Source organism: Sciurus vulgaris (assembly GCF_902686455.1).
Source record: "Sciurus vulgaris genome assembly, chromosome: 17".
Classification (NCBI taxonomy): domain Eukaryota; kingdom Metazoa; phylum Chordata; class Mammalia; order Rodentia; family Sciuridae; genus Sciurus; species Sciurus vulgaris.
In genome coordinates, this window is record NC_136478.1 from 36,248,328 (window position 1) to 36,261,740 (window position 13,413).

The 13,413-nt window shown below is 36.0% G+C and overlaps 2 protein-coding genes across 6 annotated transcripts in view; one reads left to right on the forward strand and one right to left on the reverse strand.

Annotated features, from left to right (window-relative positions):
• Positions 1 to 737: 737 nt before the first annotated feature.
• LOC306648033 (TATA box-binding protein-associated factor RNA polymerase I subunit A-like) lies at positions 738 to 2,349 on the forward strand. The gene has a single exon (XM_079117711.1). The coding sequence runs from the start codon at positions 773 to 775 to the stop codon at positions 1,715 to 1,717; it is 945 nt and encodes a 314-aa protein (XP_078973837.1). The 5' UTR covers positions 738 to 772; the 3' UTR covers positions 1,718 to 2,349.
• Positions 2,350 to 6,981: 4,632 nt separating this feature from the next.
• Positions 6,982 to 13,413, reverse strand: part of PHKB (phosphorylase kinase regulatory subunit beta) — a 218,620-nt gene continuing 212,188 nt past the window's right edge. For all 5 annotated transcript variants that reach the window (XM_079117626.1, XM_079117624.1, XM_079117623.1 and 2 more), the window contains 3 exons: positions 10,666 to 10,773; positions 8,504 to 8,644; positions 6,982 to 7,857 (listed from right to left, as the gene is read on the reverse strand). In XM_079117626.1, coding sequence (XP_078973752.1) covers positions 7,720 to 7,857; positions 8,504 to 8,644; positions 10,666 to 10,773 — 387 coding nt within the window. In that variant the 3' untranslated portion in view covers positions 6,982 to 7,719. The remainder of the gene's footprint in view (positions 7,858 to 8,503; positions 8,645 to 10,665; positions 10,774 to 13,413) is intronic.

Genomic DNA, 13,413 nt, shown 5'->3' on the forward strand with positions numbered 1-13,413 from the left:
TTTTCATATTGTGATTAAAGCTATGAAGTTTTCTCTGAATATGATTTTACCCATCTTATATGTAGTAATTTGATGGTATCATAGATATTCTGATATTTTAGTTTTGGTTTCAATTTAGAAAGGAATTTCAAAATTTCCAAAAGGTTGAATTTTTTCCTTAAATTTTCTACTTTGGTTAGTAAATGGTAGGCTTTTTATTTTGTTTGACATAAGAGAATGCAATATGCACTTCCTTATTTTGAAGTGCATGGGAGATTTTTTTGGCACCCAAAATATGTTTGGTTTGAAGAAATGTTTTAGAGGAAATAGAAGATGCAATCTGTTTGGATAGGCAATTAAATATTTATGTTAGTGATACTTTTCCCATTTTCTGTGCCATTACTTATGCTTATAGGTACCATTTGTCTTAGGTAAATTAGATGAAGTCCCTGATTATATTTTTGTTTCTCTTCTCTTTTTCAGTTACTTGCTATACATATTCCCCTTGCCATATTCTGGTAATTTAAAATTACTTTTGTATTTTACATAGTAAACTTTAAAAGCTTTTTCATTTACTTGCCTTTAAAAAATGAAGTGTATATTGACTTCTTGCTGTGAAAGGCAAGAAAATTATCTCACTTTCACTTATTTCTCAGTCTCTCTGAGTTGTCAACAAGCTGTAGGGGGCGCATGCTCACAGGAAGCTCACGCTAACGACTTCCGGTGAGCGTGTTCCTCAAGTTGTATTGGAAGTTTACCGCGTTGTCCCGGCTGTAGATGGTTTGGAATAGATATGAGTGATTTCAGTGAAGAAGTGACCAAGCCCATTTCAGAGGATGACCAAGTGGAAACATCTGTCCTCACTGGTACAGGAATGTATTTTCCTTGGCTTCAAAAGCATTTAGAAACTGTGGTTATTTGGAGGCTTGGAAGTGAAATTCTCTTTTATCACCCCAAAAGCAATGTGGAGACTTTCAGTACCTTTGCTGATCGGATGAAAAATATTGGCGTCCTGAATTATTTGAAGATCTCCTTACAACATGCATTGTACCTTCTGCATCATGGATTGCTTGAGGATGCAAACAGAAATCTAAGTCAGGCAGAGACATGGAGATATGGTGAAAAATCATCTTCCCAGGAAATATTAATCAATCTTGTTCAGGCCTACAAAGGGCTTTTGCAGTATTATACATGGTCTAAAAAGAAAACGGAATTGTCAAAGCTTGATGAGGATGATTATGCATACAGCACAGCAACCCAAAATATGCTCAGTGAGAGCTGGAAGACATCTGTAAATATTTGTGCATTGATTAAAACTCCTGGAGTTTGGGACCCTTTTGTGAAAAGTTATGTAGAGATGCTGGAATTCTGTGGTGATCAAGATGAGGCCCAAAAGATACTCACTAATTATGCATATGATGAAAAGTTCCCATCAAATCCGAATGCCCATATATACTTACACAATTTTCTAAAGAGAGAAAAGGCACCTAGAGCGAAACTGTTAAACGTCCTTAAGATTTTGTATCAGATTGTACCCTCTCATAAACTGATGCTAGAATTCCATATGTTACTTAAAAAATCAGAAAAAGAAGAACACCGTAAATTGGGGTTGGAAGTATTATTTGGAGTCTTGGACTTTGCTGGATGCACTAAGAACATAACTGCATGGAAATACTTGGCTAAATATTTGAGACAGCTCTTAATGGAGAATCATCTTGTGTGGGTTCAAGAAGAGTAGAACTCCAGGAAAAACTGGTGGCCAACTTTTCACTTCAGCTACTTTTGGGCAAAAAGTGATTGGAAGGAAGATACAGATTTGGCTTGTGAGAAAGCTTTTGTAGCTGGAATACTGTTAGGAAAAGGTTGTAGGTATTTTCGATATATTTTAAAACAAGATCATCAAGTGTTACGGAAGAAAATTAAGCGAATGAAGAAATCAGTGAAAAAATACAGTATTGTAAATCCAAGAGTCTGATATTAAATTTTAGCTATTTCACAGTTGTAGCTACACAGTATAGCAGTAGATTGTTATTAAATGTACTTATTTGATAGTTTAAGAAGGTAGTTTATATGACTATAAAAAGTATTTTTGTATTTTTTTGTATTTCCTTTTACTGTAAGTTGTAACTAGAAAAATAATGCCACTGCCTTTGTTCCTTGTAAATATATATATATATACACACACACACACACACACATACATATTTTCTTTTTTGGAATGTTAAATGGAACATTTTTTTATATTTTATGGAATATTTTTTCATTTCTTCTATAAATGAAAAAACATGTTTAATTAGAGAATGTAACTCTGTAGCAATTATTATTGGAAGATAACTTGCCTCTGGCTGTTATGTAATAAAATACAACTAGTGGTACAAAAAAAAAAAAACAAAAAAAAACAAAAAAAAAACAACAAGCTGTAGGGTTTTCTCCCAGTTCATTATTTAAAATTTTGAAGTTTGTCTTTCAAGTCATTTTATATTATTTTATCTAATTAAATATCATTTTATATTTCAACGTGTTCATGATTCATAAACAGTTCTTACATACTATATCATCTCCATTACCACCCTCTTCACAATGGTTCTCTTGGTTGATTGGATTTAGTAGAATATTTTCAAGAAAGATTCACAGTAGTTATAATGTCTGAGTTCTCTCATATTTAAGAATTGTTCATTGGCCTTCAGAAAGGTGGGAGTAAAAAAATAATCCTAGGTCACAGTTATTGTGTAACATTGAATTGATGTGGAGAATTTGCACACTAGAAGATGACTCTTTTTTTGGTGTGTTTTTTGGCTTGAACTTCTCCAAGGTATGTTCCAGTGTTCTTATTCTCATCAATTCTTTTTTGGAGACACAGTGTATTCTCTTTACATGCAGATTTAGTCTGTTATTTGGTGAAATTTTTTATCTTTGAATTCTTTTCTGTGCTCATTGCAGCCTTCTATACCTACCAGTTTTATGTTGGTTCAACCTTGTCTACCCTCCATCTCTTCTTTTCCATGTGCATTCACTGTGATTATCTTACTGATAAAATATCAGAGGCTTATCAGAGGCTCCCCAAAACCATAGAAAACCTAATAACCTGTGCATGGGAGTCACAAAGCAAGAAACTCAAAGTAGGACCTGTGTTTGGAGATTAAATAATCTCTGCAAGGCAGAGGAATGTGGGGGCCATAGGCAATTTTAGAGGAAGAATCAGTGATTTTTAGGGGAGATGAATGGCATGAAGCATAGACAGCAATCTGCTGCATCTGGGCTCTCCGGGTGTGATGTCAATGCTCCTCTTTCTTCCTGTGGGTCTTCCAGAGGATCTGACCATTACGGAAATTTCAGAGAAAACCTCTTCCTGTGCTTCAGGAGGAATATAAGGATAAGACTTGGGTGGGGGAGGTCAAAGAGACCTAGGTGTTCCTTCAGGTCAAAGCATTTAGCATGCCAAAGTATTATCCTTCATTATTTTTATCATAGCACTTATTGCTACTGGCTATCCCATGTACCCAAACTGACTAGAAGTGAAGTTCCACCGAGGAGAGGAAATCTTTTTTTCCTACCACTGTGCCAACCCAGTGTTTGGCATACACTGTCGATGTCAATAAGTACTTGATTGAACTCTCCCTGTGTGTCAGAAATTCAGTTTTAGCTGTATATATATTGCTTTTTGCCGTTCTAATTTACGAAGCTTGTTTCCTATCTATTATTGTGCTGCCTTAGTTCTCTTTTTTCATTGATTCCTTCTCTTTCATTTCTTTTAGGGGACAGGTTATTGGTTGTGGAGGATATTCCACTTCCTCAAGTTTCTCTCAGAATGGGTTCTATGTTTTTTTTAATTTTTTGTATTCTTTTACATAGTTTACAGGCAGTTTCTATCTTTCTCATGATTGGCACAGTAACTTTGTGTGTGCCAGTCAGTGTGGGTGATCTTCTGAACCTCGTCCCACCCAGTCTGAACTCCTTTGTCCCCTCCTAGCTGCTTCTAGCTAAGTCCCTCTCTCTAGCAGTAAAACAAAAGTGAGGAGTAAGCAGGCCTCAGAAAGATGGACAAGATCAAAAGTACTAGTACAAGAACCAGGCTGGGGATATAGCTCAGTGGCTCTGAAGCCCTGGGTTTCACTGCCAGCACTTCAAAATAACAAAACAAAAAATCCAACAGAGCAGAGGGGAAATGGGCTGATGGAAAGTCCTACATTTCCTTGCCCACTCCCTCTGAGGAGTAAAGGCCAAAAGCCCTTCGTTTCACATTTCCCTGTCTAGCCAGGAGAAGAGCAGGGGCAACTTCTGGGAAGATGAGAGTGAAAAGCAGTAGGGGTGGTGGGTAGGATTTACCCCTAAGCCTGACCATTTCTGTTACAAGTGAAAAACCAAAGTTTACTCTGGTGGAACAACCCATACTGTAAGGCACTGTCCTTGGAAATAGGATCTATGCCCTAGACTAGCCAGAGTGAATTCAGGTCTAGTAGTTTCAAACACATTACAGAAAAATAAAAAAGGGGAAGGGTAGTCATCAAATCTAGTCTCACCCTTGCATGTAACAAGACACAGGTCTGGAGAACCAGCTCTGAGATCATCTACTGTTGGGCATAACTAGTTCTGGGGGATCCTGGTCACCCTTGCCCCTCATTTGCCTCCCTTCCAGCTGAAAAGTCAAAATGCCCACTCTCAAAAGCATTTCCCCTTCTCAGGGAGCAAGACTATGGCAGTCGTGGTTTGTACGCTGCACAGGGTGCCCAGTGAGAGGGCAGCTGAGGGCTGGCACCCAGCTTACTTCTAGTCACGTGTCCTGGTATAAGGTTCCACCTGCTCAAAGAGGACCCTTTCCTTCATGCTCACTATGCCTGTGTCTATAGGGCTGAGGTGCCCAGAGAGGGTATCTTTTCTCTCTGTGGGCTGGCAGTAGTAGCTAGAGAATAAAGCGGGATGGTGGTAAGTGATGGGGGAAGAGCTTCCAGTCTGGAGGAGGTTCCCACCTCCCCTCCCTGGATGCTGACTCCACACTCATCTGAGTCTCTCCAGATGCATAGGTGTTTCAGACTTGGCTAACTAACCCTGCTCTCACCCCTGTACAGCTCCTGGGAGAACAGAGTACAGGAGTCACATGTTAATTCCAGGGATCTTTTGTCTTCTTGCTGCTTTTCAGAGTTTATAGTATAAAGCTGTACACTTCCTGTGTTTTAATGCTGCTGGTGTTTTTTGCTGATCCTTTCTCCCCCATTTTTCATTTGTGTTTTTACTTTGAGGTAGAGAGTTTTTATGATCTGATTGTATGCTCCTACACTACTTCCAACCTCTTCTTGATTTAAGTGGGGTTTCTCTGTGCTGCTATAATTGTTTTCAAATTGTGTTGACTCCTACACTTTCATATACTATCTATTTAATATCCATGATCACAGAGGGCTAACAGCATGTGTGAATCTACTCTTCAAGAGTTCTGGTGAAAGTTAAATGTATTCAGGTGCTCAACAAATGTTTATTAGTGTCCATGAGGCACTACAAGTTTATCATACCAAAAATGACAGCAAGATGATCCCATGTTCTGGTTTTTAAAAAGTGAAATATGACTTTTTAGACTTAAATAAAATGGCAGGAAATCTGGAAAACATGTTTCTTAAAATGATGCTCTGGAAATACACTTGAATTTGTTATTCAGTCAGGAGTTTCCAACAGACGTTGCTTGTACAATAAACTTACACAGTGAATCTGCCATTGCGATAGAGGAAGCTTTAAATCAGATTTAAATCTTGTCATGCCTGGATAAATGTGCTAATATTTTCAGTCAGTCTCTAGTGCAGCTGTTAAAACATTTGGGCTCTGCAGACCAAATGGGACTTCTAAATTTCATATGAGTTCTGTGTTCTAATTCTTATTATTTTTTGCTCTTCTAATTAGAAAACAGATATTGGCTTCTGAGTAGATGAACATCAAGATTTACTGATCCTGACATATCTTTCCGAACAATAAAATTTGAATTTCATGAAAGCACGAAGTCGATACATATGTTACAGATTCTGCATGCTTTCAGTAGCAGAGGAAAATGTCAGAATTTTGCATATCTAACACTTAAACAGGAAGCAAACGTTTGTTCAGGGAACATACATTTTCGAATGATGTTTGATTTTAACGAAGACAGCAGTCTTCTGGCAACTGCTAAGCTAATCAAAAAAAATTTTAATCTTAAAATACAAGAGTTTACTTTCTTTCAAATGTCAACAAATATTAAATAATTCAACAGTTTCCCCCCTCCCTCCTTTCTTTCATTTTCAGTTTCTCCAGTTATGAAGTGTCAGACCTCAATTCTCTCTCCATGGGCTTCATGCTTATGTGTGTATGTGTGTTTATGCCTAAATTTTGTGAACTAGCTTTATCATCCCAGACCATCTTTTCATAAATTCTCTTAACATATTGAGTCAATGATTTAATTCTCTTTGGTAAAGACAACAGAGACATCATCTCCTTAAGAGGTTCTACAGGTCAGATTTTATATCATTCTTTTCCATTTTGCCAACTAATGCACATGCAATTTCTTATGGAAGACCTAAGCACTGCCTTAGGTACTGTACCTCAAAGTTATGAGAAATGTGAACATCTCTTCAGATTTTCTCGTGTGCTCACATACCTGCTTATTTGATATCTACTGACTTGTTACAGAAACCACCTGTCCTTTCTTAATCCTTTTAAGACTCTACAAATGGGTTGTATATTTGATGTGACAAATCTGATTTCCCAGGTGAAAATCCCTAAGACAAATCAGAAAAATCTCTTTGGCACCAGGGCTCAAATTGGCTGCTGTGTAACATTATGGAAGAAAATAAATTTATAAAATTTCAACATTTAATCTACGTTCTATTTTATTAATGTTTGCCAAGTAAATTTGGTAGCAAAATATGTGTAATGGCTACCAAAGATTCTCTTCCATTTCATGTCAAAAGCATTTAAATGAAAATATTCAGTAGTATTAAACTCAATATTGTGAACTTGAACAAAGAATGTGTCCAGATACATTCATTAATTCAGAAATAAAATTTAATGACTTTTGCTTTTACAAGGCTGACAGTCTTAAATTTAACACACTTTTGAACAATCCTGCACATGTTATATTTTTAACAGGAGCTCAAAGAAAATGTTTGATAAGGTATAGATCTATTACATGAAGTGTTAGCTAAAATATATTTGTATTTTAGCACAAACATAAAACCAGTCATGTTTACAGAGTAAAAATTATACAATAGCTCTGTATACTGAAATATTAATATGCAGTTGCTGAAAATCAAGTATCAGCTAGCTATTTTTGCTTTACTGATGCATATTAACATCTTTTTCTAATATGACAATGCCATGTAGAAAATGTTCACCATTCTTCCAGTACATTCTGTTTCCTAGCAAGCAGTACTAGTTGGCACATTCATTTTAATGGCAAGAAGGTGAAAATTCAGTTGAAAGAGCAAAGATTGATTTTGATGAGCTATTTGATCATAAAATGTGCAGTGTTTCAATTCATAAACCATTTCCATCATCTAGTGAAGACTCTTACTATAGTTGGCATCATCATGAAAATTTCTTTCACTTGGTTAAAAGCATTTTGTACCATTTGATTGACAATGGCATGCAAAGGTCAAGGGTGTGGCAATAATCTCATCAGCACCATCAGGTCAGCTGTTAACCACTACCTTGATTGAGCTGCAACACAAAGCTTAACACACTTCTAGGAAAAGTGTCTCAACAGAGCCTCTTACACCTTCTTCACTAGCTAACCAGACACGAGTCATCATTGCTTGGCTTGACTTCTCCTTCCAGCAGCAAATTCATTACAACCTTTGTCAAATAGCTGCATGTTCCTCTTTTTCCCAGCGGGGGAGTATTGTAAAAGGAAGTCATGTCATCCTACAAAGGAAAACGGTAAGCAAGTAGTTTGATTTTTTTTTTTTTTTTAATGTGTAAAGACTTGACAGGTAAAATCAGTGTTAGCCTACAGGGAAAAATAAATTCACTGAAAGATTTCCTCATGGAAAATATGAGCTTCCCAAGCTTTTCCTTCCTTTTCCTGAGGCATCTTCTCAGCATATAAAATAGACATTTTTAGTATTCCCTTCTTTGCTGACAATTGTTATTTACTTAGGGAACCTTTTCACAGATGAGCATAGAATATTAAACAGAGAACCTAGACAGGACTAAATTAGGCACAGTACATAGCACCGATGTAGCCTGTTTTACATTTTCATCTTCCTCAGAATTTAATTTTATAGCCTTCTGGAATCAATGGTTCCTCCCTGGTAAAACACATTTTAATTGCCAACTATATAAAGAAAATTTCTCTCTCCTTAGATTTCTTTTTTGTCAAAACTTCATAGATGAATTGACTAGTAGTTAAAAAGTAACATTAATTCCTCAAATAAGTCAGACTGCCTCTCAAGTATTCTATTTTGCACTCCGTGAATCTGTTTTGTAAGTTAAATGGTAAAAGATTAGGGATATTTTAAAGAATTGAGACAATGAAAAAAGTCTACAAAAAGCTGTTTTCTTTACTTACTTGTTTTTCTATTTCTTTTAGCTGACTCTCATCTTTTTGAAATTCATGAAATGCTTCTTTCACCAGTCTATCTAGATCTACTTTGTCTTGAAATTCCAGCTCAGGGTTTCTTTCCAGTACAATGGATACAACCATTAGTAACTAGAAGAGAAAGACATTGAAAGCCAATTACATGAACCATAATAGCGATCTAGTCTGGACACGTTTTCACTCTTTAATCAGACTGATGGATGATCCTAGTATTCCTAAGTGTGTTCTGGATGATAAATCACAGGCACAAAGATCACCTGTAGATGGAATCTTCTTAATTTTGAAAATTAGCAGTGTAAGTTCTATTTGGAAACTGTACATTTTTTTCATCATTTGTATCTCTGTAGCTATATATTTTTTAGTCATTTAAATAAGTCTAATGACTTTTTTAAAAAATGATGTTCCTAACCTTGTACATAGTATGAGAGGCTCTATTTACCAAAAGTTTGGGTATAAATACTTGTTGGCAAGACATCGAAAACAAAGTCCAGTGGAGCAGGGCTGCCAGGGAAGAGGTGGCAGGGAACAAAGTCAGAGAAGGCAGATGGGTTCAATGAAGACTCTGGTTCATGATCAAATGACCCAGTACCTCAAAATGAGAATAAGTCTGTGATGTTAGGGAAATTTCTCAGGGGAAGGCCGTATGTAAATATGTATGTATGTATGTATGTAATATAGTATTTTTTAAAAAATACACTTCACTCTGATCTTTTTATGACATAAGTACTATATCTCAGTTTAATGCATCATCCTAATGTTTGATCATACCAGATGTTTATCTCAAGTGGTCATGTTCATTTTAAATGTCAAACTCTTAAAATTTGCAAAATTTTAATTTCACAAAATTTGCAAAAATTATGTCTGAGAATTCAGGGATCATTAAAGACTTCCTGATGGCTTTTAAGATACCTACTTGGTAAAATGAACAGGAAACAGACCCCCTAATTCTCAACTTGGGAATCTTACTGAGTGTATTTTATTTAAATACTTTCTAAGCAGAACCCTAAAGAACCAAAGGAAACACTTTCAGTTAAAATCCAGGGGTCACAATGTAGAAAACTAATGTGGCAGGGCTTTAGCCAGAAAAATATGAGGTTTTGTTGCAGTTCTCAAGGAAATTTTCTTCTGCAAAGGAAACGATGTGACTCTGACCAACAAGAAGACCTCTATGTTTACTGTATGTTCCAGATGCTGGTACTATACATGGAATATTAAAATCACAGCACAGGGAAGGCGTTCACCTTTCTAGTACTTTTCCTGACCCTAGTCTCTGCCTCACTCCTGCATGCTATGGAACTGATTGCTAATACTACTCCATATCTTAAGATACAGGAGATGAGGCTAAATCTCACTAAGCTCTGACTAGCTACAGAAATGCTCTATTGTAGATTTCACATCCAGTGAGTTGAACACTCACTGAGGGCTACTGTATCAGTAAGACATATTACCTACCTTTAAGAAATACAAGTCTGATAGAGACAATCCCAGAGAAAGAGACAAAGTGAGGATGAACCACATATTAAATCCATCACCTGGGAGATTCACTATGTATTTGATATAATGCTTTAAGGTGACAAAAGAGCACATGTATGCACATGTGTGCACATGCCCATCTATTTTTGCATTTTACTCTATATAAAACAATGATGATATTGCATACAATTACATGTTTTCGTTTTATGAGATATTTGGAAAGTTTTTCTTCAAAAGATTAACAGCAACAATCTCTTGCTCCTGGGTGTGGGGGGAAGTTTTTGTTTTCTTTTCTATAATTTTCTGAACTGTTGATATTTTCTATCATAGTAGTGTATTATTTCTGTAAAGAGAAAAAACTGAAAATAAAATGTACAGAAAAAGATGACTTCCTCTACTTTTATGACATTGCCAATGTGCTTACAGTTGAGGGGGAGGGTGCAGTTGAAAGGCTGGTCTGCCAGTCTTTCCACCCTGAAAGAGCCAGAGGTATTTTGTGTGCCTCCACTTGGGTTGAGGATGGCCATCTTCTTGATTCCATGGAGAAGCGTGGTATTAGGTGAGCAAAGAAATTCTTGGTCTTTGAGCAGTTTTCCTACACTGACTTTCAGGGAGTAGAAGAAAGCACATTTTCAGCAGCCTACATTTAAAATACAAACCTCCACAACGATCTGTCTGTACTTTGGCTGGTCAATATTTCCCAACATGTCTTCAACAAGGAGAGAAAAATTCATCTCATACATGGTCATATCTGACAGAGTTGGTTGCTGAAAAAAACAACTCCATATTAACATGCTGAATGTTATACTCTGGTTCTCACTTAATAGAGTAACTTCATTTTCTAATCAATAATCTTTTCCAGTTTTCTATACAACCTCAGAGAGCATTTTCAGCTCTATCACTGGATTTTATATATGTCAGACTACTGAAGCCAACCAGCTGACTATTGTGGTAAATTAAGCCTTACATTTTTAGTAGTTGTCTTCACTATGTTAATGTTTTTAGGGGGAAAGGACTATATTAGAAAGCTACTTCCATACAGCCAAAAATGAGACATCAAATAGAGTACATATTGCTTTCAGAATTAACACAAGAAGTTATGCTTGCTGTCAGACTTCAGCATGTAAGTCACTTGCTATTGAATTTACATCATTTCTGTGGCAGGTCCTTTCTGAGGTGGCAGCATAAAAATGCATATAAATAAGCAAAAACAATATTATGTGCAGAAATGGCAAGGAAATAGAAAAAAAGCAAAACCAAAGAATTTTTTCTACTCTAACCTTTATCTTTTATTTAAAACAAAAGTCCTACACAATCTTCCATTCACTTTTTACAAAACAAATGAAAGCAGAAAATAAACTCAAATCTAAATCCAAATCTGGGCATGGTGGGCAACCCTCAAAAGATGGGATGGAAGGATCTAAATGTCAGGTATGTATGGTAGAAAACAGATGGAGTCACTAATATTATTACCAGAGATGCAGAGAAGATGAGATATACTTAATCTCTTTTACCTCAATGATGACTTATAGTGCATTTACCCATAGCTTCAGAACAATGTGCATCTACTTGATATTTAACATGGGACTGAAAGACCTTGATTCTCCTCTTGCAATCAAGTGACAGCAAAGTTGTTCAGCATGGTATAAAAATTAATGATTTAGTCCTATATTTAATAACTCACTATAGTCAATACAATCCAACATATTGTTAATGTTTACAAGTAGTATTCAATTTCAGAAAAATGGAGCCTGGTTGCCAAATATAGGTATTATAATTCTTTGGATGTCTAACAATGGGATTAATGGAGGTACAGAAGGAAAGGAAGATCTTTTTCTGGTTTCACATTAATTTCCTCTTAATGTATCTCATTTAAAAGGCAACTTAGCTACTATGCAACTATAATGAAGCCTAGAAAAGAGATATCAAGTTTTTCTTATTTCCTACTCTACTGAAAAAACTTAGGGAAAGTAAGGTAGCAGAGGAGTTAAGAGGAGAGGCTCAGAAGCCTAACTGCCAGAGGTCACAACTTGAGTCAGCTACTTACTAGATATGTGACCTTGGGAAAATCATTTAGCTATGCTTCTGTTTCCTCATCTGTCAAATGGGAATAATACAGTACCTTTCTTGCAAAATTGTGAGGAGTCAATGAGCATTTGCAAAGTGTCTGCAGCATGAAAATATTTAACTTGCATTTATTGTTTTTATTGTTAGCAAACAGAGGATACTAAACATAAGTGGTCCAGGCTATCACAGAATCAAATGAAATCTGTTAAAGTAGTATTAACAATGGGGGCTGAGCCAGGTTGCTAACAACAGGTTGCCATAATGCACTGCCCAGGTGTGTAGAGAGGAGGCTTAGCTGAAGCAGCAGGATGCCAATAACAGAGGCTTTTTCTCTGCTCCCAGGTAGCAGTGCTGTCTAGAGCAGCAATCATAGGGCACCTGGGGAAGGGCTGAGGCACTTATTATTGGCAACAAAATAAACCACTCATAATCCTAACATAGCATAACACTATTTTTGAAAAACTTTTACTCATATTTTTGGAATAAGAAATATGTGTTCACACAGTTAAAATATTGAAAGGTTAAAAAGGTTTCAGTGAAAAGCCCATACCATCTCCCTAAACACACATTTCCTCTTCCCAAAGAAAAGAATGCTATCAATTTCTTGTGAGTCCTTCCAAAGATACACTTATATATACATAAGTAAAATAAGTGTGGGTGTGTATTTGAGAATATTATTTTTTTTGTAAAAAGAACTACATAATAACTAATTCAATTAAATTTTCAACAGTAGAAATAAATACAGTACTTTACTTCTGCTTTTGTGCATAAGAATGACTTAATGCCAGGATTAAGTAAATAAAATAATCATATCAAAGAAGCAGACCAGTTTATATAACTTAGGAAACCATACTAGGAGAGGGCATGCATTCATCAGGACCACAGGTTAAGTTACAACTCAAGTACAATAAGTGGTTAGCTGTCCAATGACCTAAAAAGTTACCACATTTTTTTTACATTCCATGTCATTTCTAAGTAATTTCCTTCTTAGGCCTATTCTGGTTCTGCCTTTTCAATGTATGCTTTACTGCTTATAAGGTCCCCAGCACGGGCCCACCACCACTTGGTGGTAAGGTGTACTCCTACACAAAGACAAGTCAATTCAAGAAACCCTAAGTTCATTATAAGTACACAAAGGAAGGACAGCTTACTTAGCAATAGGTTTGGTAATGTGGTACCTCTAATAAGTTTCCTTGAAACACAAAATATGACAATACAAAAAAATCTTGATTAAATACAACTGCTCAGCAATATATCTATTTGGTAAAGAAAGCTTTGTCTTTTATGATTTTCCCCAGAAGTATGCTTAATAAAACTTGATAAAATTGAAAAGTTAAAGT